Source organism: Acanthopagrus latus, chromosome 19, assembly GCF_904848185.1.
Source record: "Acanthopagrus latus isolate v.2019 chromosome 19, fAcaLat1.1, whole genome shotgun sequence".
Lineage (NCBI taxonomy): Eukaryota > Metazoa > Chordata > Actinopteri > Spariformes > Sparidae > Acanthopagrus > Acanthopagrus latus.
The window spans coordinates 7,623,427-7,650,548 of NC_051057.1; the positions used below are offsets into that span (position 1 = coordinate 7,623,427).

The following is a 27,122-nucleotide window of genomic DNA, read 5'->3' on the forward strand; positions in this document are numbered from 1 at the left end:
AGTGGCTTTTGGTGAATGAGGGCAGATGTGATAAATGACAGACAGACACAGAACTGAGTTCACATCTGGCCAGCCGAGGTGGATTGAGGTCTTTCCCTTGACCCGTAACGGTCAGCGATACTCACGAAGCAGAACGCTGTCATTGTCATCTTTGCTGAGGTGAAGCTTTGGGGTTATTTGTATTCATGTAAATGGTAAACTGATCAGGTTAGCACATGATGAACTGCCTGAGGCCTGACTTCAGGTCAGCTCCTACATGCCAGTCAAGAGAGAGAGAGCAGGTATCCTGACGAATGTCAACGAAATGAACATGAGGGCACAAAAACAAACAATAGGGACTGTCAGCCAATCATTCCAAAATCCCAATAATTCCAAATGTCCACCTTTATCCCAAAAAATGAATGCCTGGTGCTCCAAAAATACTCCTGCTGCAGCTGTTAGCAGAGCGACCACCAGCTCTGTCCATGGTGCTGAACTCATGTGGGTTTTGCTCTTCATAGGCATCTTTTCTGCAACCAATAACTGCAGGGAGAGCAAGTAGTTTTGTTGCAATGAGCATGAGAACTAGAGTGTACAACCTAATAAATCCTGGTCATTGCAGTCAGACCTCTAACACAGGACAGGAATTGCTGTATTATTTTGAGGAGTGTTGCCGTCTCCTTGTCGCTCTACATATGTAATGCGGAGTGGGAACCGCGGTGGATGTTGAAAAGCATTTAATTATTTAGCGATACACCAACTTCTCAGCTTCAGCCACCCATAACAACTTTTGCGATGTTAAGTGTTTTTCATCTTCTTTTTTTTTTTTTTTTCACATCCCTGCTGTTATCACTCAGTTTTACTCATCATGCGCACATTGCATAGGTCTGTATAAACACGTCGACTGAGGTGTCAGCCGTCAAAATCAAATCGCTGGAAGCTGATGTGCGTGCTTCTCTAAGATCCCCGGTCAGGTTTGCAAGCTTTAATCAGATTCCTGTTCAGGTGTATGTTTGCTGTTATTTGTGGTCTGCCTGATTCTTCTAGATTTGTAGAAAGTTTTGTTAAAAAAAAAAAAAAAAAAAAAAAAAAAAAAAAGAGAGAGAGAAAGGAATTCTAAATTGATTGAATCACACAAGATATGAAAGACTCCCTCACACTGGGAAACAGATTTTAGGCTGTTTCTCACATCAATGTTTAACTCCAAATCAAACAGTCCTTTCATGGGGGGGGAAGTCATCAACTTTTAAGTCGAGTTAGCAATACTTTGGGCCTTTACTCATTTATCTTTTATTGCATATTGATTTCACCCGTGTTTGTGGGTGGAAGAGACCCAGACATGTTTCTGTAAGTGAACGTCTTTTCATTGTGTTGTCTTTCGGAGGGCAGTTTCAAATATTAAATCGGGATTTGAGTGATGTGCGGGAGTTGAAATATGGCAAGAAAAAGAGTTACAGCTCCCCGTCATCTTTGTTTTGACAGGCGATCCCGGCGCGGCCGCACGCACGCACATGCAAACAGCCGGGCAAACAGGGAAAAACACACTCGCGCACACACAAAGTCAGCGTGATTCGTTGGGGATTTTCTCACAAATCGGACCCCTAAAGGGAAAGAGGCCGGCATAAATCAGCTGGTGTCAGGGCTACAGACACCCACGGCTCCTTATCACCACACACAGGCGGACACACTCACAGATTGATAGGTAGATAGTCGCTCTGACAGGCAGGGCGACGGGCAGCCAGGTAGAGAGGCTTATGGAGGCACACGAGCAGGGTGTGGAGGCAGACAGAGGGAGGCAGAGATAGACGGGGGAGAGGCAGAAACACCGGGCAGAGGCGGCTGATTACAGGGGACGCCGGTCACAAGTCCCACACTTGATATTTACTAGACGATTCTCATTAATAAAACCGTCATTATCCTTAACCTTTTCCATTTGCTCCTCAGATTTAACACAAGAGCAGCCCGCAGCCAGTCAGGAAATTTCTCATTTCCTTGGACGGTTGTGATTTCTGGTTTTGAAGTCCACATGGTGGTTCCAGTTTCTGCCAATTCAAATTTTATTTCTGTCTAAGAGCTATAATTAGCAGCATACCCCTGATATTTTTCTCATGGAAAATTCAGTTGTATGTTTGCAATAAAACACTACCCACGAAATTACTAATAAAAATAACATGTAAGATAATTGAATGGCCTGTTACTGAGAGAGTGTAGGCTGGCGTGTCAAGGACTCTTTTTTGTGAATGGTGAAAACGTAATGCAGATCCTTATTCTAAAGGTAAATACTCAATTTGTAACCCCTGGCTACAATAAAGCCAAAATACAAAAAATAAAGAGAAAGCAGTGAAGAGAACACAACACATCCTGTCGTCAGCTAGAGCAACATCTGTGTCTGTCATGGCTGTGAATGACAGCAAATCGTACTCTCACACTGACCTGAAAATGAAAGATTTAAGATACACAAGTATGTGCATTTCGGGTAGATAACATGAAACATTTAGTTTCTTTCAGCTCTGGGCTGTTGGAGGGGCAGATCTAATATGTCTGACACTGATTGGCCAGTCGCTGATCCCTGGCTGGTCGATCGGTGCATCCTCCCATTGCCAAGCTGTGACAGCCAGTTGCTGCAGAAGGAGGAGTTTAGGGCGAAGGATCACCTGTAATGCAAAAATACAAGTTCTCTTACCCTGGATGCCAACACAATTCCACAAAGGCCTCCCAGCATTTACAGTACATTTAGCTGATGTGCTCTCCTCCCTCCCATCTGTATTCCTGTATGGATCTAAACAGACAAAGGCTTGTATTACTGTCAGAGAGCATTTAGGACACACTGTATCATACACAGCTATGTTGGGTAGCAGTGCCAAACTCCATTTGTTTCCACCCATCAGAGTCTACTAGAGCAATACTAAGCTGGTGTTCCATTTCATGGGCTTGTCTGTTTTGGGTCATGCACCAGAAGCGAAAATGCTTTGCCGACACAGACAGCGGATAACATCTCTGATCCCATTATTTACTCTGTGGAAGACTTAAACATTCCCTGTGGTGTTTGTGGGTTTTTTTTTTTGTTTTTTGCGAGGGGGGGTGGTCTGTTTTTTTTTTTTGTTTGTTTGTTTTTAAGAAACCTGTTTTCACCTAGTTTCTCTGGGGAGGATATCGCGACGCTCTCTTTTCTCGTAGTTCACAAACAAGAGCGACCTTGAAACGACTAAATATGTGGCACCACCCTTGAAAGAGCAGCTGTCCACTCGAGATCAAGGAATATGAAACCGTGGAGTGACTCAGAGGAGACATTTCAGGGGAGGAAACGGAAGGGAGACGCACCGAGTGAAGTTGATGTTGCCTCGCGCGCGCTCGCGCAAACACACAAAAGCACCCTTATTGGAAATTAGAATAATGTGATACTCTTTTCAGAGGCTTTGGAGTCGCGTCACAGGTCTCCTAGCAACCCCGCCTGGTGGTGTCATGTAGGTGAAATTCAGCGGAGCGCAAATAAATGAATAACAACCAGGCAAGCGAGACAGGTATGTAAAGATGTCGTTTCGGCGTGGGCGTAGGTCAGTTTATTTTCATACATTGGTTTAATTTTTGGGGAAGTTAAATTAGGCTCTCAAGTACACAACTTCAAGACTCGAAACTTACTTTGCATAGAAGACTGAATGAAGTAAATGAGTACGAACAGCTAGCAGATGCTGAGACACCGCTAGCTTCTGCAGTTGGCACATTCTGTATAAGGATTTCTACTACTAGGTGGCAGAGCAGCAACCTGTATACACCACATTATTGAGGTGGCTGGTTGTGTATAGCACACATTAGTCCATTATTGCATGTTTTGGTCCAAACAGCCGCCTTCCTGAAATTAGGCTGATTAGCAACCAAATGGAAACGGCGAAGTACGCAGAGCTTGAAAACCAAAACGATTAGCTTAAAGGCGCTAAAGTGCCCTGTGGCTCTAAAGGGAACTGCAGAGTCGGTTGATGATTCTTGGTGGGTTCGTCACTTCACAACATTTTGTCACATTAAGCCATATTGATCAGGGTAGTGACAGCACTAGTGGCTCAGTCGCAAAGAGGTCCTGGGTTTGAATCCCGTTGGGGCAGGATTGTGTGGAGTTTTCATGTTCTCTCTGCGCTTTGATATGATCCTTTAAAGTACCTTGAACTGTCTTTTTTTTTCTCACGTTTATCTGCTGCACTGAACTCCCACCGAACCCTGACCCCCTACTATACTGAGGTACACGCCAAATCATTAGGCTGCCAATATTTTACGTTATATTCTTAGTATGTACGGGTGTGACATTGGTTACCATCGAATATATGATTAAAACATCATAATGAATAATCTTGAAATGCTTTGGCCGGGTGAAAAATTGTACAATAAACTACTGTTCTCTTTGTCTTACCAAACACTCTCACACACACACACACACACACACACACACACATTTCTATCCATCTTGTTATTTTTCTTACTCGCCTGCGACGAGAAAAACTGTGGGCAAGAAATCTCCACACAAACACACACATATATACAGCTCAACAGACAGAAGAACATTACATTTTTTTTTTTTTTTTTTTTTTTTTTTGCTGCAGCTTCCCACATTGCTTCCATCCAGCATTTAGGGAAGCATTGTAGAGGCCCCTTCTCAAAATAGACCAACCTGCTTTAGCTTCAAAAAGACGTAGCGGAAATGAGCAGAAACACCAGTCTCCCCAACCAGGAGTCAGGTGTTCTGCACACTTCAAAGTCAAAGGGATCTGTGAATGCGGCACAAATGAAGGCTCCGGCGCGCCGATTCAAAGTTGCGTGTCTCGATAATGACCTCACTCTCCTACACGATTACTCATCATTCATTCAGCCGCTGCTGTGGTGGGAGGGTGGCGCTGCCTCGTGGATTCGAGGCTTAGCAGAAGGTGATGGGGGGGAGGGAGGCTGTGCGTGAATGAAAGTGATTTTTTTGGAGTGGTTTGGATAAGACTTTATGATGTCCCCCCTCCCCTCAGAATAATAGTCAGTTTTATTCCATGTGACGTTTGCCTCGCTATGTTTGGCTTCATTAGTCCCTTTTTTTTTTTTATCTTCACTTCAAATGCGGTGTGATTGCCGCTCGAGACTCTTCTGTCTATGGCTTCCTTCGGTTTGTTGCCACCTACTGTAGCACTGTGGATTTCACTCCTTACGCCGCTCCTTCATGTCAGGCTGAATGGGAGATAAACTCGGTCTAAGCAGCCTGAATTCGGGCGCGTTTACTCTCCACTCCATCCCTGCATGGCACTGATTTTTACGGCTTGTATACTATTTTTCAAAAAAAAAATATCTTCAAAAATCCCCCTCCAGACTTGTTTTACGACACTCACGCGTCAAATAACTTTCCCCATTGAAAAAGTTGAATCACCTCGTTAAAATGGCATCTTGGTCTGCAGGGACTTATCTCCCTTTCATTGAAAAAAACCCAAATCTATAAATATTCAAATTTTGTTTAGTTTAAAGTGTAAAAGGGCTCTGTGGAACCTCACAATTCATTTGATTGTGTTACAGCCCGCTCACATGTGCCCACAGTGACTACTACGTGTAAATTGCCGCAGATCTCCTGCTCTGCTAGCCAAGTCGGTTGTCGATGTGCGAAGAGAACTGGAGGTTTCAAGTTGTTATATTTTATAGAGTAAATAATTATTAATCTGAGAAATTGTAGTTACTCACAGTACTTTCAGATCTCTTATTTTGATAGCTATTGGCTGGTATAATGTGATGGCATTAGTGTAGAATAAGGGAACATGTGGCAGTAAGGTGTCTCGCAGGGCTTTATCCCTTTGTTTGGTTCTTCTTCTTCAGCTCGTCTGGTTCAGGGACCTGCGAGCGGCCGCAGCCATGACGTTTGTCTCAGGTCAGCAGGATTTCTTGGAGAGATAAAAGCTTTGAAAACATGGTAATAGAGAAGGTATGGGCTTCAGTGTGTGGGCAGCAGAGAGCATTAAAAAAAAAAATGTGGATCGCGATGACATAACGCATACCTTCATCTCACTGGCACCAAATCAAAGAAATACAGCAAAAACCTTTTACTGTGTCTGCGTGCCCACATTCCGCCGCTCCATTATTCAGCACACTTCTGACAGTTGGAGGACTAAATATACCTGCTCTCTCTTTCTCTTCGATTCTGCTTGACTGTGCGTTTGTTCCATGCGAAGGGCTCAGATTCTTTTTTTTTTTTTTTTTTTTTTTAAGCCAGCTGTGCATTAAACCAGCCGCACAGCGACGCGCTCCCTGAATGCGACACGCGAGGGGAGATACGTGTGAATGGGCCACATGTTTCGCAATTATTCAGCGAGTCGAAAACCAACGCGTTTGTCCTCGATGTCTGAATTTAGATTTTAAAGCATCATGTATGTGAACAATCCGCTGAGCTTGGTCCCTGTTCAGAGAAAATTCAGTCTCTCTATTTAATAAAAAAAACAAAAAAAATCCATCAATTTCAGACTTCACAAATTCCACCCATTGAATTACAGGAAATCACATTTCCCTGCTCTACACTCTCATGTCATCTGCAGCTCTTTCAACACCAATTTGGGCAAATGGGAAAATATTTTTAGTTGCGTATAGGTTATAAAGACGGGGCTAAGACAAGCCCCTGAGAAGAACGCACAACCTTTTTCCCTTGTCAATTGAAGTGCGCACACAACTGATATTTCTGGGATATTGAGTGCCCTGGAACTGTCCAAGTCCCTTTGCAGCCAGTGTTACCACAGTGTCACCCCCCCACCACCCACCCTTGCAACATTAATGTCATTCTTAAGCAGCCAGGGAAAGTGCTTGTCGTCGGATAAAAGCGCCTTTTTTTTTTCCTCCCTAAAAAATAGATTGCTATGTGAGCAGCGGGCCATTTACATTTCACTCAAAAGACACTTTTTCAGCCCCCGTTCCAGTCTTCTTTTTTTTCCTGTTCTGTGGTACTTTGGGTAAAAATATATCATCAGAACATCCATTGTTAACCAAAGCCAGGTCTACAGTATATGTGTATAGACATGTTCTGATATCCTCAGCAAAACTGTATGGCCTGTAGGGAACTGTTGGTGTGAGAAGGGACGTGAAGACCAACGCGACCAGCTAACAAACTACCAGGCTGGTGCTTAATGTCCAAGTCTGACTGCATCAACATCAAGCAGTTCTTTAATTGACTTAGAATCACACTAAATGTAGAGCATAGAACGGGAAAGGGGATATTATGAGCTGTCAGGTTGCATTTATCACGTCCTTTTCTGTTTTTTTCCATTGTATGGAAAGTTGCGGCTCGACATAAAAAACAGGCTGAAAAATGTGTGAGGAGCCCGTGGTTGGGATCTAGATATTTCCACGACTGCTCTTGTCAGTGTGTGAAATGTTGTGGCAAGACAATGACCGTTTTGCCTCTCCCCGATCAGAGACTACGCAAACCCTGACAACATATATCAGACTTGTTGGGCTTTTGGATTTCATTTTGATTTAAAGATTCTGAAAGGTGCTTTCTGTTGTCTTTTCCAAAACCAGTAACATTCTTCTGTTTGAAATCAGGGAATCTACTGCAGTCGGGAAATCCATATGTGGTGTGGTAGGTGAAGCAACAGTAGCTAAATGGTGGGCGCTGATGGCGAACAGTCACACGTACCGCTCGCACTCCCAATGAAATCTTTTGAATATTCTCATTACTTTAAAAATTCAAGCGCGCTTGTGCAACTTTGAGGCAAAGTCGGAGGTGAAAATGGAATATCTCCTCACCTCTCCTTGGACATTAAGGTTTAGGGAATTACATTTTCTCTCCCTCCTCGCCCTGTTTCTATGCTCCTTTCCTCCCCTGCATCCAATTTCTTCCCTCCCTCCTCCCCCCTTTCATCCCCACAGTCAGATGGCTCCTATGAGTGAGTCCCAAGAGGCGAGCCAGCCGGGCTGCCTGAAACTTATGACTAGCCATGTTCTTCAAACATCATGCTGCAACCAAAGCATGGCAGGATGACAGATAGTCCCTTCAATGTATAGTGACAAACAAATTAGTGCAAAGATGCTTCTCGCTGCATACCAGATGTGTTGGGCTCCGTGGTATGGAACAGCCGATGAAAAACTGTCCACGTCCCATCTGTGCTTTGCCGCGACCATCGGTGCAGCAATTTGTGCTGAACAAGGTAGTGCAAACAGCCAGGCTGATTATATGTGTCATAACGCGAGGCATAAAACACTGCTGGGGAAGATCACAGAGAAGCTGGCAGGTTCATTTGACGAGAGGAGAGGGAGGGATTGAGCGGAAAAGGACAGGATGTCGGGCGAAATAATGAATGGACAGAGGGAGACGCGAGCGGGCCTGTAAAAGTGAAAGAACGAAAACGGTGAGAAATCTCTCTCGGGCCTCCGTGCACACAACTCCTGGTTCGCATTAAGTCGCGCCTAAAAATATCGCACTCCTCTCAGCTATTTTTCTCCCTCACACCTTCCCTCTCCTCGGAGTGTTGCTTTCCAGTCCCGGCCGCCGTCCAGGCTTGAGCTGGTGACTGCCGGGCTGTGACACGAGCGGGCCAATTTGTATCTAACCTCACACCTGCCTATTGACTCCCACACGCTCGGAGATTGGAGACCACACGGCGGGTCACAGCGCCGTCTGAGTGCCGTGTCAGCACGGTTACGCGCCCGCCGCCGAGGCAAGGCATGAGCAGCGCAGTGTTTTCTCTGCTGTGAGTGCACCGGAAGGACGGGATTTCAGCTCTAAGCACACAAATGTGATGAAAGTTGAGAGGGAAGTAAGAAGGAAAAAAAAAAAAGACTTCACAAGTCAAACCAGAGAATGGCAGCATTTGATATTCGTGCGTCGTGTCGGCGCAGATGACAGCGCTGCGCGGCGTCTCGCTGCAGCAGGGGGAGCGTCGCGCCCTGACAGAAAGGGGGGATAACCGCGGGAGGGAGATGAGCAACAACACACTGAGAGGCAGAGACACTCCTGACCTGCTTAGTGTCATTACACCGCAGACTTATCTGGCGCGCTCTGCCTTGTAAATACACTCGAGTGCTTGTTATCAAACGAGCGAGGCGACAAACCTCATCCAGGTTTCAGTCCTCAGCTTCCTCTGCATGCTTGTAAATGAGTCATTCTCATGGATGACAGCCTGCATTAATATTCTGTTAAGGAGGGAAGCGAGCGCGCATTAAATCCACCACTTATCAGCTGGGGATTGTGATCTGTGTCGAACTTTGGGAAAAGAAAGAAGAAAAAAAAAAAGTCACGGCTGTTTGGCTTCCAGTTGCCAGAGGGTATTCGGGGTGGAAGGACTGGCGAGGACATGTGGGCGCCAGGTCGCGCTGACATTACTGCGGAGGCCGAGTTTGTTTTGAGGATAACATGTTGCTCGTGTGTTTCTCCTCCTTCGCCATTTCGTGAAGGCCTCTCAGCACTCTGAGATGCATCGCCGCTATTTTAGCTCTAAAAGCCTTTACGACGAAAGCTCAACACCTTCGGCGGCGACGTGCTCTCTGTTCGAGGCGCGCGATGAATAAAAACATGGAGTGAAAAATTCATATTTATTCTTTCATGAAAAAACATGCTTTTGTGCAGTTCGGGCATGAGATGTGACATTAAAAGGCTTTTATTGTGACGGTATTCCCGAGTATTTCATCCCTGCGTAAGGCGGGGTAAGCTCTCTCGGAGGTGAGCGCCTGAGCGGTGTCAGGCGGCGGTCGGTGGTCGACGAGGCAGAGCTCCTTTTTTTTTTTCTTTTTTTTTTCTGCGATCACAAGCCCCCGCCGCACCATCTCACCGTCCGCTGGGCCTCGGTGACAATCCGCAGCCGTCACACACTCCGAGCATGTTCCTCAACGACACTCAGCCGTGGCAAGTCAACCTCTCAGGAGCGGGAGAGTGTTCTCTGTGTCTCGCTGTCAAAATGGAATAGCAACAGGAGCAAAAAAAAGAAAAAACAGCTAGAGAGAGAGAGAGAAACTAGAGTCAAATTTTCCCCTGTGGCGCGATATGATTAAGCAATTCAATGACCACTGGAGTTTCTTCTGCTTATACACTGCGCAGTCGAATACGACTTCGTATTCTGCGGCCACCTCAGCGCTGGCAGTGAGGGCTGCTTGGCTCGGAGTGAGACCTGCCTATGAATTTGAAAAGGCCCTGCTAAATCCCATCTTTGATTATATTACATAGTGCAGGAAAGCAGGCCGCCATTGTTACAGCAAGCGATACAGCAAGAAGAAAATCTGTGAGAAAAGTAGTAAAAGATGCCCAGCGAAAGAAAAGCATCACCAGTTAAATGAAAACTCAAATGAATTGGATTTTCCATCAGAAATGCTCTGTGAGAATATGACGTGGGGCTCGGGTAAACGGCACGTACACAATTTGCGAGCGGCCGTTGATACGCGGGACAGCTGCACTTCAGCTGCGCCACTTTCATTCTCTGGGAGCATAATGAGACGGCGCCGCTTGATTACATCCTGGCAACACAAGTGCTGTCACATTAATCAACTTCGGGAAAAAAAGTTATGTTTTTGACTTCTTCAACTGGACCCAAAATATGGCTTCCGCGTCGTCTGGTTTCCCTTAATTGTGGAATTTTATAAAGCACAAACTGCGCTGTAAATGTGACGGAATGACAGTATTCTTTCTCACTGAGAGTTACTATAGATAAGAAGACACCACTGTCATGTAGGGCTGGGCGATACAGTCCTACATCATAGAAAATGAGATTTCCTGTCTTCGTTGATTATAAAGCAGGTCTAGGTGCTATATAAATACTTTGAAAGTATCAAAACACTGAATCCAAGAGATCTGCCACAGCACATATTCAGGAAGTACACCTTGGAATGAATAGTCAGGACCTCCTTTAGGCTGTGATGTTACAACTGTACAGCTGCCACCCTTTGCTATGCCCTCAGAACAGGTGGGTGGTGCCTGCTCAGGCGTGTGAGCACTGACCAATTAGAGTAGAGTGGGTTTTCAGACAGAGGGTGAACAGAGGTGCTGCAGTGATGGACAGTATGAGAAATATAATGTGTTTCAACAATGAATCCGGTAAATATTTTCTAATAGACCCCCTAAACAAAAGCATGAACCTAAAAAAACAGACTACTCTAAAATCAAATAACAATATTTTTAGGCTGTATTGCAATGCAAAACTAAAACAACACAGTCCCAATACTTTTGATCAGATAGCTCAATGCCAAATATAGATGTACAGCCACCAGCTGGCTAGCTTAGCATAAAGACTAGCTAACAGGAAGAAACAGCTTGCCTGGCCCTGTCCAAATCCACCTACCAGCTCCTCTAAAGCTCACTAACTTGATGCATGTTATCTGTTAAATCCATAAAACATATACAGCCCACAGTTACTGTAGCTTTGGACAGAGTCAAGCCATTTTTCTGTCGAATTGTCTTGTATTTGTTCCTCCATAATTCCTCTTTATCTTATTAACTGCCATGATGATTATTTTATAAAGTTATATAAGATATTATTTGCAAACAAATCAAATGATTTTTTTTTTTAAAAAGAGCAAAGATTGTGAAGCCAGCGGATGTGAGAATTTTCAGAGAAGTGTAATCAGTCTCGGTCTCAAAGGGTGTCACACATTTCGCTTTCAGCGCGATTAAATGAAACGTAATGTCTGCCAGCGTCAGTCTCCAGATGCAAGAGCAGGAAATTAAAACAACTTGACAGAAAGTTAAGAATGTTTTATCATAAATACAATCACGAATGATCCGTATGCGTGGTCCAAAGTGCGATATGCTGTTTTTTTTGTGAGCGTTGACTACATTCATGTGAAAAGCCGAAGCTCACATTACTCTGTGCACACCGTAACACAACAGCTCTCTGTCCTTGGCATTCATGGCCAGGAGAGCAAATATAAAGCAGATGGCCGGGCTACTTTGTCCTCACTGCCGCTAATCAGGTGCTAAATATCCATCAGTCTGCGCTAATACATCCCCCTACCTCTGTTTTATTCCCTCTGTCCTCCATTAAAAGGATAATTCTGGTTATTTCATAGCGTACGCAGCCTCAACGCGTCTGGAGCCACACTCCCCGGTAGAAACTTCTGAAGAAAAAGCCACATCCTGTTTATTAATTATCACTGGGTGGCTGTGATGTGAACGGGTCTCCCCTGCTGACAAGTGATTTTTTATAGCACCATTGAGCCCAGCGTCACAGAACCTGAGAAATCGCACATCTAAACCGCTACATGGCCGCATTTGAATGTGCGGTGAGCACGTGTGAATGGGTCCCATGGCACTCTAAGTGTTGTTTATGGTTCTGTCACCTGAGTTCACTTTGGCCTCTGGAACTGAGCTATGCACTGTGGTTACAGCTCTGCAGTGACAAAGGAGATGAAATCAGAAAGCTTAACACTCGTCTTGCAGTCCTGCAAAACTCGATCTCCTGGAGTTAGGTGCAATCTCAATTAACTGCGCCCATGTTTCCATCACTTCCTTCCTTTCCCACATTTTAGCCCTCCATCAGTTCCTGCGGGTTTTGGCACTGTGCTTTTCTTTTGACGTGTTTGAGTTTGTATTTGAACACAGTTGTAGACTCTGAATGCAGATGAGCCATTTCTGTTGGCAGAGGCACGTTTGCTAACGGATGAAATCATTTGAAAGTTACCTTTTTTTTATCATTTTACAACACAACATTGTCTAGCGAGCGTGGAGGATGACGGAGCGTCTCACAGCCTGAAGAAAGAAGCTGTTGTGTAGTCTGGTGCTACGGCAGCGGATACTTCTGTATCACTTGCCAGTCAGCAGCAGGGTAAACAGACTGTGTATCTGTCATCTTTTGCATCTTCATTCAGTATAGACTGCTATTCTGCTGGCCAAATCAACATTTCATACCAGTAATCTAGGTCATTCAAAATGTGAGTTTATTCGATCTAGAATTAGTCTAGAATCGAAACCATCCCTTTCACCCGCCCGCAGTGAGACGACATTGTATAGTGATAACAAGGTATATAGGCAACCAGTGTGGTTTCATTATTCTATTTCCTTTACATTGTGCGGTCAACATTTACTTCATAATAACACATTGAAGCAGAAAACGCGTCTGTGCCAGTTTAACAATAAGCTCGTAGACAAAAATGATGCCAGTGTTCTGGAACAGTAAACTTACTGAGAATGTAATGATTAAAATTAATGAATTAATGATTAAAATAAGATAAAATAACCCCGAGCTTCATTCTACATTCTTATCTCTCAAACCATCAGATTTACATTGGTGCATATCCGGTCACATGTACGCTGATACTGATATCTGTGATATGGATGAATCAGTCAGGGTTTAATGAGAAACTTGCACATTTTGCTGAAAATTGTGCAATTCTTTTAGATAACACGGTGATCATATGATGGTTTCTACCTTACACATGGATTGTCAGCATCATGGGACTGAAAGGAAGTTCAAAACAGTCCTTCTCCTGCCTGAAGTTTTTCTCCGTATTGTCCGTCACAGAGGTCAAAAAGGGAAAAAAGCTCATGATTAAAAAGGAAAACTCTAACAGATGAATCAAGGAAGTTGTTTCCTTTGATGATCAGGCCTACAGTCAACACAGAGCTATGATCTTGAACAAACTGGTGCATCGAACATAAATCTAATTAAAACTGTGTCTAACATTTGTTTCTGTATATAACCGTGACGTGGCGATCACTCTCTGCATGCAGTCCGTATCTGATTCCTAATACATGGCCGTTTTCTGTCAAGTCGAACACTTACACACAAGCGTATCTGTACCTGGACAACTTCAGCTCTCATCGCCGAGACACACGTCGGCATGTTTGTGACATCGCGCTGCAGCGTTACCCGCCGACATATAATTATGTTAGACTTTTTTTTTTTTTTTTTTTATGTAAGCGTCGGAGTTATCTGTGATGTTTGCAGATAAAAAGGAGATGACACTTTAACTCGGCGTCTATTTTTGTGTCGCTCTTTGCTCGGAGATCAGACACGAGAAGTGACGGGAATCTGGTTTTTAAGTGCTGTGGAGAGACAATGCAGCCTCTCATTTAGTGGCTCAGTGGCTTTCAATCAGGCGCTCACAGGAAGACATTGAGAAAAAAGATAGAGACAGGGGCGAGAGAGAGACAGAGAGAGAGAGACAGAGAGAGAGAGTCAATGATTTCCCCCAGCGCCTGTTTCAATAGTGTCTCCTGTCGCTCATCTGACCCATTCGTTATGCTGAGCCATGGGGAAATCTGATTGGGCTCATTACCCTCTCCTCAGGACTGATACAGGAAGTGCAAGGAGGAGAGAGAGAAAGAGAGAGAGAGTGAGAGCCTCTTCCTCCAGCTCATTGTGAATGGACACCAACACCAGGGTTGTCACTATCAGGAGTGTATGGCCATCTGCCAAGGCTCTCCCTATCTAACCTGGCTCCCTTCTTCCCCCCCAGCCTTTGTGCAGTGGAAACAAATGAGCGCCGTCTCCCCTCGCCGTGTCCTGGTGCAGTAGTAGTGGGGGTGAGGGGTGGACGTAGCCGGCCTAGACTATTGACATGCATTGTCTCATCCACCCACTCGGCCGGCCGGTGAATAAGAAGGCATGGATGACAGATAGCGTGAAGGGCATATAAGGTAACAACATCCACATCGGCGGGCCGGTGATTGGTGGTGCGTTTGATGAACTTTGCACCTGGCCGGACAAGCGTGGCTTTAACGGAGAAGACTGTAGGTCCACCGTAACAGCCCAGATGGAGTTCTGACTCCACGCGAGGTCACTGGCTGTACACAGTTCAGGTGAGGAAATGTGTTAAAACACAAAGCTGGCCTCCCCACAGACAGTTTAACTTAATAACACACGTGCAAAGAAGAAGAAATGCGGGGATGAGTATTTACATGACTCCTGTGTGAAGTAGCTTTCAGGTGGTCTGACAGCCGGGCTGCCATATGGACTTCCTCAAGCAGCATTACAGTGGCTCTGTGAGCAGCTGACTGTGTTTAGGAAAGACAAAAAAGACTACCTGTGTTATGCAATTTGACAAATGTTACAGATTACCCCGATTCCTGCAAACATATTTAAATAACTCTGTCTCTCTCAGGTGGAACACGACAACAAAGTCAGAAGAATGAAAAATGAAAGACAAGGAATAAAATGGGTATATATATGATAATTTATTGTGACGATCCGTAGGTGGCCAGTTTAAAGTGTTGGATTTAATGTACACACAGGTTGTAAAGTTAGGTCAGTTTCTTATTTTTTTCCAATAACACTTGATTTCACAGGTCCTTACATTTCCTAATAAATGTACTTTAAGTTTCCTGAAATTAACTGTGTAATTTGGTACTTATTATAGTAAAAACTGATAGGGGTTCTCAACTGGTACATTACCGTGTAATTAATTCTGATTAACTGCGAGTGTAACCTACAGAGAGTCCTCGTCGGTGCACAGTAGGTCAGCTTTAGATGCCAAAACACTTCCATGCCTCTCTGGGGGGAAGCCTACAGTACGCTCAAACATTATTAAATGAATTATCTGCCAAACCTCCATATTTAAGAGTCAGCTCTGTAGCGGATAGATTCACCAACACTTACTTTGAACTTTTATATTCATCATATTAATCAATGTCTTTATTAATATGCCAGGTGTTCCAGTTGTTCAAGCACGTTAAACATAAGCACTTAGTAACCACGTGTTTTGAATAATGGAGGTTATCACAGCTTCTTGTTGCACGTTTATTTTTATTTTTATTATTACTTATTCCCGTTTACAATAATTTACATGAGGAATTGAGGTATTAGATTTAAAGAACAATTTCATCCAAAAATGAAATATCTGTCATTATCCACTGGATGCTGACAGAATGTCAGGTAGTTTCTGGAGCTCCGCTGCAAAACCTGTGCTGCTGCGTTCTCCAGGACACTTGAGCAGATGGGGACTGCTTTGGAGTTGATTTGAAAAGATGTTATTGACACCTTAAATCTTCACTGTAGCTGCTAAGCTAAAAGCATTAGCGCACACTTCGTTTATAAGTGGGTGTACGAGGATCTATATAACATCTTGTTAAGTCAATTTTGGACCTTAGGACTTCTGGAGACTTGGATTACACCAGACAAATTGTATGAAGTCATTTTATAAACTTTTTCCTGTTTTATTTTTTATTTTCACCCCCCCATCTACTTCAGCTGGTCAGGATAATGCTAAGTTTAGAGGGACCAGCTCTTTCTAGGAAATGTCTGTTTTACCTGTAATTACTACCAAATTAAACAATTATTTCCCCGGAAACATCCTTATTGAATCAAGTACTCATTACCAAAATGTCACGGACATCGGTTAGGACTGTTTATACGCTCAACTACCTGGACTAACCTTTAGAATTTATTACCAGAGCAATCTTTTTTTTTTTTTTTTTTTGGACTGCATGAACCCTCTGCCATATTTTTAATTTACACGGCTGAAAAATGCGCTGCGTCTCTGCGGGCAAATCAATCACACGACATTCTGCAAAACGCAAACAAAAACTGGCCCTGACGTTACACACACCGATCCTTCATAAATCAGGCTGAAGAGTGTTTTTTTTTCTTTTTTTTTTCCCCCTCTGCCGGCACTTCATAAACCTATCACAAACCGATAAGAGGTGACATTTGGAGGATGACCTCTAAACTGCAACCGCTTACCACAGCGCAGTTGATTCAGCGTCAGAGTCGCCGAAAACATGATGATATTTTCCACTCAATGGCCACTTCCTGAGACATTTGAAATGAAACGCGGCCCATTGAAAGAGAGAAGAATTGTTTCTGAGGGTTACTTTGAAATTATAAAGACCTGAAGAGCGCTGTACAAAAAAAAAGCCCTATTCTGACTGTGAACTTTGTCATCAAAATATAAATCCTCTGAATGCAGAATAAAAGGGTCTATTCAGGCTTTTGTGCAAGCCCGATGCAGCAGCAAGCGCTGAGGATAGAGCGAGGAATTAGTTTCCTCTTTGCAGGGATTAATAGAGTAAGAATAGAATTTGTTTTTTTTGTTTTGTGTTTTTAAGTTAAATAACTATAACCTGCAAAAAAATGTAGCGGAGAGTAATGTTACTTTCGCTGTGCTGCATTGCTCAAATGGGAATTGATGATATGATGGATCTGAAGATGTGGTGCTATAGCTATAGTGGTTTGTTCCCTGTTCTCACCTGTCTGCGTAACAGACATTCAGCGAGTCCTGTTTGCTGCAAAGTCCTCAACAATCCACTTCAGGTCCAACCCCCCCACCCACCCCCCAATGCTCGTTAATTCTCGCAGCGTGAGTCGGTGCGCTCGGCCTCTCTGCCCCACTGCGCTGCTCAAAGGTTTGCGCCAAACGCGACGCGATCGTAACTGTGACAATGATTTCAGCCGTCAAAGAAGAACAAACAACACAAAGGGCCTCGCACCTCACAGGAGGCGGGAGTTCTTCGTCAGATGTGGAAGTCACCGCCAGAGGATCCACCGCGAGCGCCTTTTGCCAGACGCAGAATGCAAATGGCCGTGATTGCCGTTAATTCACTACAGACATTTCCACGGACATCCCTGTTTCCCAAACGCGGTACCTTTATCACTTGGGGGCTAAATTAATTTTAAAATCTCTGATCCCTTTTTAATTTTCATCCAGCACCATCATCGGGTGAACATTTCAGTCTGTGTTCACACCCGACTCAGATCATTTGAATGCCGGCCCCACCCGATTCCTAATTTACACCTCTACTGCATTAACTAGTGTTATATTACTTATCCAGATACAGACCACTTGTTAAAGCCAGGTGTAAATGGGGCCTTTGTCCTTTCTAACTCCTGGAACTCTTAACATTAGCTTTGTGCATAAAAGGAGAGTTACATACAGTTGCTAATTCCACATGCGGGATGGGAAGACAGTCGGTAACATTTAGACCCAGAACACATGCTTACCAGTGCCTTAACAAAACAGTCTTCATCATCACAGCCGAGATGATAAACCATCCCTGGGCATATTTGGTAACCCAATGTCAAAACCTGCTACCTTTTATGTTGGGGAGGGCAAGTCAGATGGCTCTGGTAGCTCTTACATGGGTGATCTGGGTTCCTCTTTTCTTCTGTACATCGTTTCTCAGATCCTTATTCACAGAAGACGGCAGTGAAGGAGATCAATAGAATATCTGTAAACATGAAGATCTGAGTGTCAGATGATTCTCCAAGGAGAGGAAACGTGCTCATGCTGGAGCAGCCTTTTGATTTTTTTAAGAGCTCACGGCCCATTGTACACTCTGCGTTCATCTGTTTATACCAAACTCTTGCGTCTCATCGCCCAGTGGGGCCCTTTGACTTGGCAGAAGCTGCGGAGTGGGTGGTTTGGATCCTTTTGGCGAAAAAACAAGATTATCAAAATGTACATTACAGGCATTTGAGTCCGCAGTGTGATAGCTCGGCCTGCCGCGTGTTAATCGCCTGTAATTTCGTGCCTGATGTGAACATTTTGTGTTTAGCTTCACAGTGGAACTGGACAGATTTTGTGTACAAATGTGAGAATGAGTGAGATGCTCTGTGCAGGCCAAACCCCCCCTTAAACACCTCTAATTTTACCACTTTTGTAAACACACCAGACAGCCATGGTTTGTACTGTAAGTGGGGCTTTAGGGGCTTAAAAAACAATATAGACTGATTTGAAAATGGTCTCGATAATGACCGCGTTGGCCAAGGGAGTCATTTAGGGCCAAATTGCCGCTTGTATTGGGCTTTAGTCCGTAATTAGGTCAGAATGCAAATGCTCGTATTGTGATGTTGGCCCACGAGGACCGGCACGGCTCCAGTCTCAGTGTTTAGAGTGTATCCATGTGTGTCAGAGTGACTCATTGAGCCCCTCTTGTGCTGTCGAACCGCGAGGAGCGAGGAAAAGGCACCGGGGGCCGAGCTCATTCACAACCTTGCGCTCTTATCAAAACATGTTTATTGCGCCGTAACGTTTATGCAGCATTTAGCTCGCTGAGATTGTTGCCACTGCGGGGCTCGAACACTGCTCCAGCGACTGTGGCTGGTGGAGGGGCCGGGGGGGCTGACCTCGGGCTCACCCTCTAACCTTTGGCGCTCCTACATGAACTCACTCCGCCTCCATTTCCTTCCTTTTACTTTTCCCCCAGCTTCATCACCTCCTCCCTGCGCCTGTCCACCCCCGAATCCTCCCTCCTGTTGCCTCTCCCTCACCTTCCTCTTTTATTGATCATTAGCTGACGTTGGGAGTGAGACTGGGGGTGTAATTAAGGAGCCAGACCGGTCTGTCAGTTCTGCTCAGCGTTTCATGGAGTGCACCAGACCAAGAGATGGTCCTAATAGGGCTTCATACTGTAAACAACACGCACACCTGGACAGCAGCAGGCCCCGGAGGAGACAAAGTGTCGACAAGTTAGTGCTGATAAAGAAAAGGAAGTTTATCACTACAAGGTGTGTGTGTGTGTGTGTGTGTCTATGGAAGATGTAAAATGTCAAAATCAGATACTATCAAAGTGCAGTTCATTGTTATGTGTTTTCCTTTTCATGTATGCATTTACTACGTCATAACTAATTGATGTTTAAAGCTATGATATGTAACATTTCTGTATTATAAAAAAAAACAACTGTCTCTTTGTTGTATGTCTTATTGAGTTGTGTACTTGCCCTGTGCGTTTCATTTGGTCGCCTGTCGCGGTAACTTCTGGGGAGGGAGTCAGAGAGTGAGGAAGGAAGGAACGGCAAACGTGACTCAACGTCAGTGAACCTTCACAGCGCGACCTCGTTTGTGAACGTTTCCGCTTGAGTCATGTAGAAGCAAAGGTGGTCGTTTAACACTGAAGACAGCAGCTTCCCATGATGCCACGCAACACAACGGTTTCTGTTTTGTTTAGAATAAGATACTCCCAGTGGCGCAAGAGCATGCTGTGCGCTTAAATGACATATTTTATTCATTTATACATTTATTTAGTGACTTTATTAATTGTTTTTCATTGTGACATTGTGAATTTTGAAAACAGAATCAATCTCCAATCACAGTTCAGGAGCGGGAACATGGGCGGAGCCTAGTGTTTCCAACACAGCAACAAACAGATGTCCTTTTTTTCATTTTATAATTTTTTTAAATATATTAAAACATATATAACAATGGGCCCCATACATGATCCTCTCATTCAATGTTCATTGTTATATAGCATGTAAGAATGACTTAAGAGAATTTGTGGCTTTTGCCAGTTTTGTCAGCGTTTATCTGTGAAGTATGACCGATTGGTTCCCATTGGTTGTCGTTGTCATGTTCAGACAGTACTTTGAGCTCACAATGTTTTCATCTGACTGAATTTGGAGATTCAATATAAAGTGAAGAACTCCCTCCCAATTACTTATGCAGCTAATTACAGTAGTTGCTACTGAAAAACTATTGCTACTACTAACATTGTCAATGCGCCCAGCTGACTCAGGGTGTGTGTGTGTGCGTGCGTGTGTGTCTGTGTGTGTAAGTTTGTGTTTGCTCCCTGCTGAGCCCATGCAGGGGCGACAGAGACATGGCCTTGTGTGCATACCCCCGCTCACTTATGCTCCGTCTCTGTCCCCGTGTTGGGCCGACTCTGATCTGCGGCTCGAATCGATAAAACTATCAAACCGTCTCCGCCCCTGCCCTCTTGTTGACTCTGCGTGTCTCTTGTCTCTCCTCCAGAGAAAGTCAGTATGCTGTCAGCATTGATCGCTCCTTTCAAGTACATAAGCCCTGGGACCAGCAGCACAGAGGACGAGGACAGTTTAAGTAAGCCGCTGCATCTTTTCTGTCTGTCTATCTGTCAGCACTACTCCCTCAGTGGCAGACCTAATATGGAAATGATCTCTCCGTCACCCACATAATTAATTATTTGAGAAATGGGCTATTTGATTACGCACGGGTGTCAGCCTGCGTGTTCAAATCTGTATTATCTTATAAAAGTGAGCTATTGAATATTAAATCTGAGCGCTTGGTGATAAATAAGTCATTAGGTGGTGTCTGCAAGCGTGCATGTACCTATCATCTCCAGCTACAATCTGCCTCAGCCCACCAGTGAATGTCAGCACTCGATCCCAGACTCCCATTCCGCCATTAACATTCTTGTGGCGAGATGTGAGCACCCTATTTTTGTTCATTTCCCATCAGAAATGCAATACGCCACCACTTCCCCGTAACTAGGTTTGAAGAGCGTATCACAGCTGTTCAGACTTTGCTCTCACAGAGGATAGAAGTGTGAAATAAAGCGGGCTACAGACATTTCATCCTTTCTTGGAATGTCTGCCACTCGATGTGATCCCCACCCCCATTACAAATAGGATTGATGCTTTGCATTGGCCACAGGGACCGATGTTTCCCACTTACGACACAGATTCAGAACCAATTTGGAGGCAGATTACAGGATGATTTGGCAGATAACATCGCCATTTTTAGGGGATTTGTGTTTGGATTTTAAAACACTTAAATATGATAGAGCCCTGTGGTATGAAGTGGGCTCGGCTCAGGGAGATGATTGTGGATTTGTTCATTACCATTTCATTGTGTATCAAGTGGCTCAATCCGCCTTGGGAGATTTTCCATTTTGCTCAGCCAGGATAAATGTGAGCGTAGCACAGTAATGACTGCTTTTTTGCTCCTGTGTTCGAAGCGTTTTTTTTTTGTCAAATTGTTCCTCTTTTTGCTGTTTTAACCGCAGGTACCAGCAGTGCAGAGGTAAAGGAAAACCGTAATATTGGTAACTTAGAGGATCGCTCCATCGGATCTGCAGAGTGTCAGTCGCTGTTCTGCTCCGATTCTGCAAGGAGTGGGAGCTCCGGCCTGAAGAGGAAACGGCCGCTGGAGGAAGACAACAACGGGCACTTGTGTCAGCTCCGCCTCATCTATAAGAAACTGTCCTGGTCTGAGGCGCCAAAGAATGCCTTGGTGCAGCTCAATGAGCTCCGGCCGGGCTTGCAGTACCGCATGGTGTCGCAGACAGGCCCGGTCCATGCTCCCGTCTTCTCCATCGCCGTGGAGGTGAACGGGCTGACCTTCGAGGGCACGGGCCCCACAAAGAAGAAGGCTAAGATGAGGGCTGCAGAGCTCGCCCTCAAGTCCTTCGTCCAGTTCCCTAATGCTCCCCAGGCCCACCTGGCCATGGGGAACATCTCCAACCCTTCGGCTGACTTCACCTCAGATCAGGCAGACTTCCCTGACACACTCTTCAAGGAATTCGAGACTTCGTCGTGCTCCGATGGCCTCTCGCTCTGTACCTCAGCAGCAGAGAGTGAGTTATTATCGAGTGAGCTACTGAGACACGGGCGGTTGCTTCGCCATACCTTGGACCTGATGGTGCAGGCTCAGCAGAGGCTGGGTGGGATTGTTCCAGAGCCAGATGCCCCCAAGAGCCCCGTAGCGTTGCTCAATGAGCTCCGGCCGGGCCTGCGGTACGCCTGCCTTTCTGAGCGAGCTGAAGGCCGACGGCTGCGTAGCTTTGTGATGGCGGTGCGCGTGGACGGGCGGATATTCGAGGGCTGCGGTCGCAGCAAGAAGCTGGCCAAGAACCAGGCAGCCCAGTGTGCCCTTCAGGCCCTCTTCAACATCAGGACAGGCCCAGAGGGGAGGACAGGCCTCAAAGCCAGCAGGAAGAGCTGTCCTCATTTACCCCAGGTGAGTACAGACACATCCCCAATGCCTGTCTTCCGCTAAGCTTCTTTGGCAGCCACTCCACTTCCTACAGGGGCCTGTAATGACCAAAACAGCAGGCGTGCAGCGAAAAGCCAAACACCTTCCACAAAGTAATTAAGGAGGAAAGGAGATATAAGCTAAAAAAGAGCAGGGATGAAAGGAGGAATGGCGGCAGCGCCGATAAAGAAATGTGTAGGCAAGGCGGAATTTACCTTGCGTCAAAAAATAGAGAAAATGCAAATCATGAATTTGTGTGTTTGCGGGTGCATCTGTGTGTTCTGCAAAGCCGGTGCCTTCAGTAAACAATATCTGTTTGTTGGTCTATTTAAATTGAAAAGCATGTAAATGAAGCTAATTATTGTCCTTGTGCATCTGACACAAGAGAAATCTGCATCATAACCCAAATTAGGTTTTTTCCGAGTATTATGTGTTTGTGGAGCTGTAATTGGGAGAGTTTTGCAATTTTGCGAGATCTCCTGTTTCCTCATGTGTGGCATCACTGTGTCTACAAACATTAATTCAATCTGCTGCCCAAAGGAGATAGAAAAGCAAAGAGCAAATCGACAAACAAACCACCAAGCCCAATCCCATGCTCATTTACCCAAATATGTAAATGGCAATCAGAGCGAGGAAACTAGTTTTTTAGAAACTTGAGGAAATTGGAGAGCCTAAAGACATAGTGGCTGTATCGGCTGGCACTTGTTGACAGCTTTTAAAAACTTCATTTCCGCCGAAGAATGTCGAAAAGTAAAACTGCCCTGAGTAGATAGTCACACTGTTTTTAGCTGTTTATTATCTTTTGTGCAGAGAAAAAAAAAATACTCATAAATGAGCTGTCCAGGTCAAACATGTCGACGGCTGAATGTGAAACTTCAGATTCTCCCCCTACTGTCCTAATAATCCAAAGAAGAATGTGCAAAGCAGCACACGCTTCAAGTCTCGAATCGGGGGGGGGGGGGGAAATAAGCCGTATGCATCCAAAGCGTCCTCTTCCCAAAGTCTTTCCTTGAAGCCTTCTGTCGACGGGCGTGCCACCACATTGTGCCCCGCGTGCGTCCTGCAGGCTGTGTGTCGTATTAACATTCTTTTCGAGCCTCGAAGAAATAAACTGGCGAGAGTGTCCTTCCCCGGAGCACGACATCAACCCAACAAACCTGCACATGTTTGCCTGGGAGAAACTTTTTCTTTTCTCCCTGCTGCCACGGTGTCTAAAAGGATTTTAAGAGGATTTGCCGCACCCGTTTAGTTCCAGAAAGCACTCGCTTGTGGAATTTCTTGAAAGTCAGCCGTGCTGTCTGCCAGGCTCGAGAGGCATTTTTTATTTTCGTCGGTGAGGCACAAAGGCGCACATACGCTTATGTATGCATGTGGGAATAAACATGCGACGGTGTGGTTTCAAGTCTGAGTCATTGCGTAATGTTAACACAAAACCCTCCAGCTCAGATTCTTCCCTCTCTCTCCGATGTGCACATGTGAGTTGATCTTCTTGCCAGGCGCTGATTGCTTGGGCAGTGGTTGACTACACTGCAGATGTGACGGGTAATGCGGGGGGTGGTTGCCAGCTGTAGCCTCGGGGTAACGCAAACGTTGTGGTTGCACGCCAAGTTGTGCGCGCCACCTCAGTCTGTTCTCTCATCCCAGAATTCCCTGCGGCCGTACCTGTTGCAGGGTAGAGCGTTGTTGAGAGGATTGTAACGGTCGCGTAGCATATAACGCTTTGGAGAGCCTAAAGACATAGTGGCGCACTATTTATTAGACCATTCTTTTAGAAGTTAACTTTAATTGGTTTCCCTCAAGTTTCATGCATGTGGGATGATGCTTCCTATGATGTGGATGAACGCATTATATCTCCAGTGTCAACAAGTGCTGCAGGGTTTTTGTAGGCTAGCCCTCCACTAAAAGCCTATGGGATTTTTTTTGGAGAGAGAATGAAACTGCCACAAGTGAAAAGCTATTGTTGTGGCTATACCCAAACCACGCTGTGTTCGCATAGCTTCAGCGTCACCACAACTAAGTTATTACAGTATACCATGCAGACTTTACTAGGAATCTTTAAATTGTAAAGTTGGGGTCAGAACAGGTCGCAACACCTGTAAGCTGAGACTGGGTAGATTAGCCACCGTGTTTCAGCATGGTGCCGTTTAAGATCTCGGACAGCTTCTGTGATTTTTGTTCAGCTAAGTTTTATTTACGCAGCCCCATGTGGTATTTGTTATTTGTTGTTCATTTGTTCATAAAAGAAAATGTAATTGTGATTCACTGCGACTATATCAAAGGTGACAGCAAATAAGACCAACCAGATGTAGCCGAGTGATACATGAGAAACATTTTGGTTCCTGGCCAGCCAGTCGCAGATCATCTGATGCTAACTCTCTGCTAATGTGTCTTCAATGTTACTTATTTCCTATATATCAACATTTAACTTAGTTATTGTTATTATTGGTGAGTGAAATCTTACAGCATGTTGTTTTAACCAATATTTAGATTCAAAACTTAACAACATCTATATGCTCCCCCTGATGACTGGATGAATATTAGGTGTTAGAAGTTCCACGAGTCATTTCTCCCACAAAACATCTCAAATGGTTTCATTAAAATAATCATTTAATAGGCCTTAAAAACTACAAATATTCAGTTTTTCACTAAAAAAAAGACATCCCAGCAGTGAACCGAGCACTGATTCTAATGCCACCACTGTTTTTGTAGATAAAGTTAAAACTAGTATCAAATATACAGCCCACTGGGAAATAGTCCTGACCAGCCTTAGCTGCTGTAACAGCCTGTGGTACCAGGAGAATACTCTGTATTTACATTCCTCCTGGCAGAGTAGGCAATGGGTCATCTTAACCATTCGGCATCGGAGAGCTTCCATTAACAACCTCTCTATCAATTGTTTCACGTTTATAAAGGCCTACGGGGTACACAGCTGGCTAATATCTGACGGGGTCAGATATTAGCCTGGGTTATGACAACACTGCTGCTCCCTCCTTGTCGAAAGAAGCGAGGATGCAGAGTAGAAGAAAAGGATTCAACGCTTGAATACATTGATGGTGGACAATGAAATTGAGGTATTGCATTAACTCAGCAGGGCGGAACACAATCATGAGGAGTTGCATTAGTCTCTCAAACTGGAAGGATGGGAGCTGCGGAATCCTTCTACCAGATGAAATATTTAAACGCACCAGAACTGCATGGTGCTGTATCCTTCTTCACATATTTTCTGAGGAATAATAACGCGAAGGTGACAAGACAAGCATACTGCTGCACATCCACGCATGCAATAGACTCTTTCCTGCATCAATATAGCCTATACGTTCCTCTCCCCCACCTACGCTCACGTCTGTGGGAATTGACTTGAACAATCAAACCAGAAATGAGGCGCTGGGCTGCAGTCCGCCTGACATTAAGGATATATTTGTCTTCCAGCATGGACTTTAATTTCTCATCCCTCCATTTAACCTTTATTTATCAAGGGAGTCAAACGAGAATGCATTCTGCATAGATATTTTGCCTTATATTGACTTCTCTCTGTTTATTCTTAGCTGAGAGATGCCCGACACTATGCTCATCAACAAGTACCCATGGCTTAAAGCTACTGGGAGTAAACTGGCTCGCTCAGCAGTGGATGGTGGGCGTACAAAGCTGTCTGGTCTGTGGTTAGGTTTGTGCGTCAAAAGCACTTAAACTCTATGTAACAATTTGTATCTATTTACATGCAATTTTGTAGTAACCCTATGTGAATAATGTCTCAGTTAACAGAGAGCAACCATAGGTTACATCAGTTTAGAAATGGAGTCCATTAATATGAACTGATGACAGGCTTCCAGCACAACACAAGTTCCACAGAGCTCCTTTAAGGCTAGTGCTTCAACCTAACTATTAAAAAAACATTCACAATGCTGTAGCTGCTTTGAGTGGATAAAGCATTGCAAGGTAGGATATTTTTGCAGGAAACAACAAATGAAATTCAGTCGCAGTATCCTCATTATGCTGATTTAAAATGAAATCAGGAACCATTATGTTTCTTGTAAAGTGTATTTGCTGTTGCAAAATAGTGAAATGTAGTATAAAGTAATTTCAAGGAGCTCCCCTGTATCCCCTTTGTATGGCAAAACAAACCTCTATGGCACACATGAAAAATAATCTTTATTTTCTCATATCTTTTTTTTAATATAATTAATCTTATTTATAATACATCAAATCAGCACACCCACACACCTCAAAGACTGAACAGGTTGATGACTCCCCAATGACAGCCACGAGCATACAGGCGCACAAGTACAGTAGAACTTTGTCATCACGTTGACAGTCAATGCTGATGGTTGTTGCTGTGAGATTCATCGTTAGAGATCATGGTTCAGGTTAATGATAAGTACGTTAGTTATGTAAAAGTTATGTTATGTGCATGATGTAAGCTGAGCATGTTGCACAAGCGGTCTCCTGAATGAGAGTCTTGGAGTTGCTTCAGCCATCCGTCCGCCCCAAAATGATGTAAATGACCTCCGTCCATGTCGTTAGCATCATGAAACAGTTTTAGTTTGGTTACTAAAAGG

At 44.5% G+C, this 27,122-nt stretch overlaps 1 protein-coding gene across 3 annotated transcripts in view; it reads left to right on the top strand.

Annotated features, from left to right (window-relative positions):
* The window catches only part of adarb2 (adenosine deaminase RNA specific B2 (inactive)), a 173,266-nt gene that overhangs the window by 87,162 nt on the left and 58,982 nt on the right, over positions 1–27,122 (top strand). For 2 of the 3 annotated variants that reach the window (XM_037079924.1, XM_037079926.1), the window contains exons 2-3: positions 20,587–20,673; positions 21,599–22,551. In XM_037079924.1, coding sequence (XP_036935819.1) covers positions 20,587–20,673; positions 21,599–22,551 — 1,040 coding nt within the window. Of the gene's footprint in view, positions 1–19,214; positions 19,347–20,586; positions 20,674–21,598; positions 22,552–27,122 lie in introns of those variants that run through there. The other variant, XM_037079925.1, reaches the window with a different exon arrangement.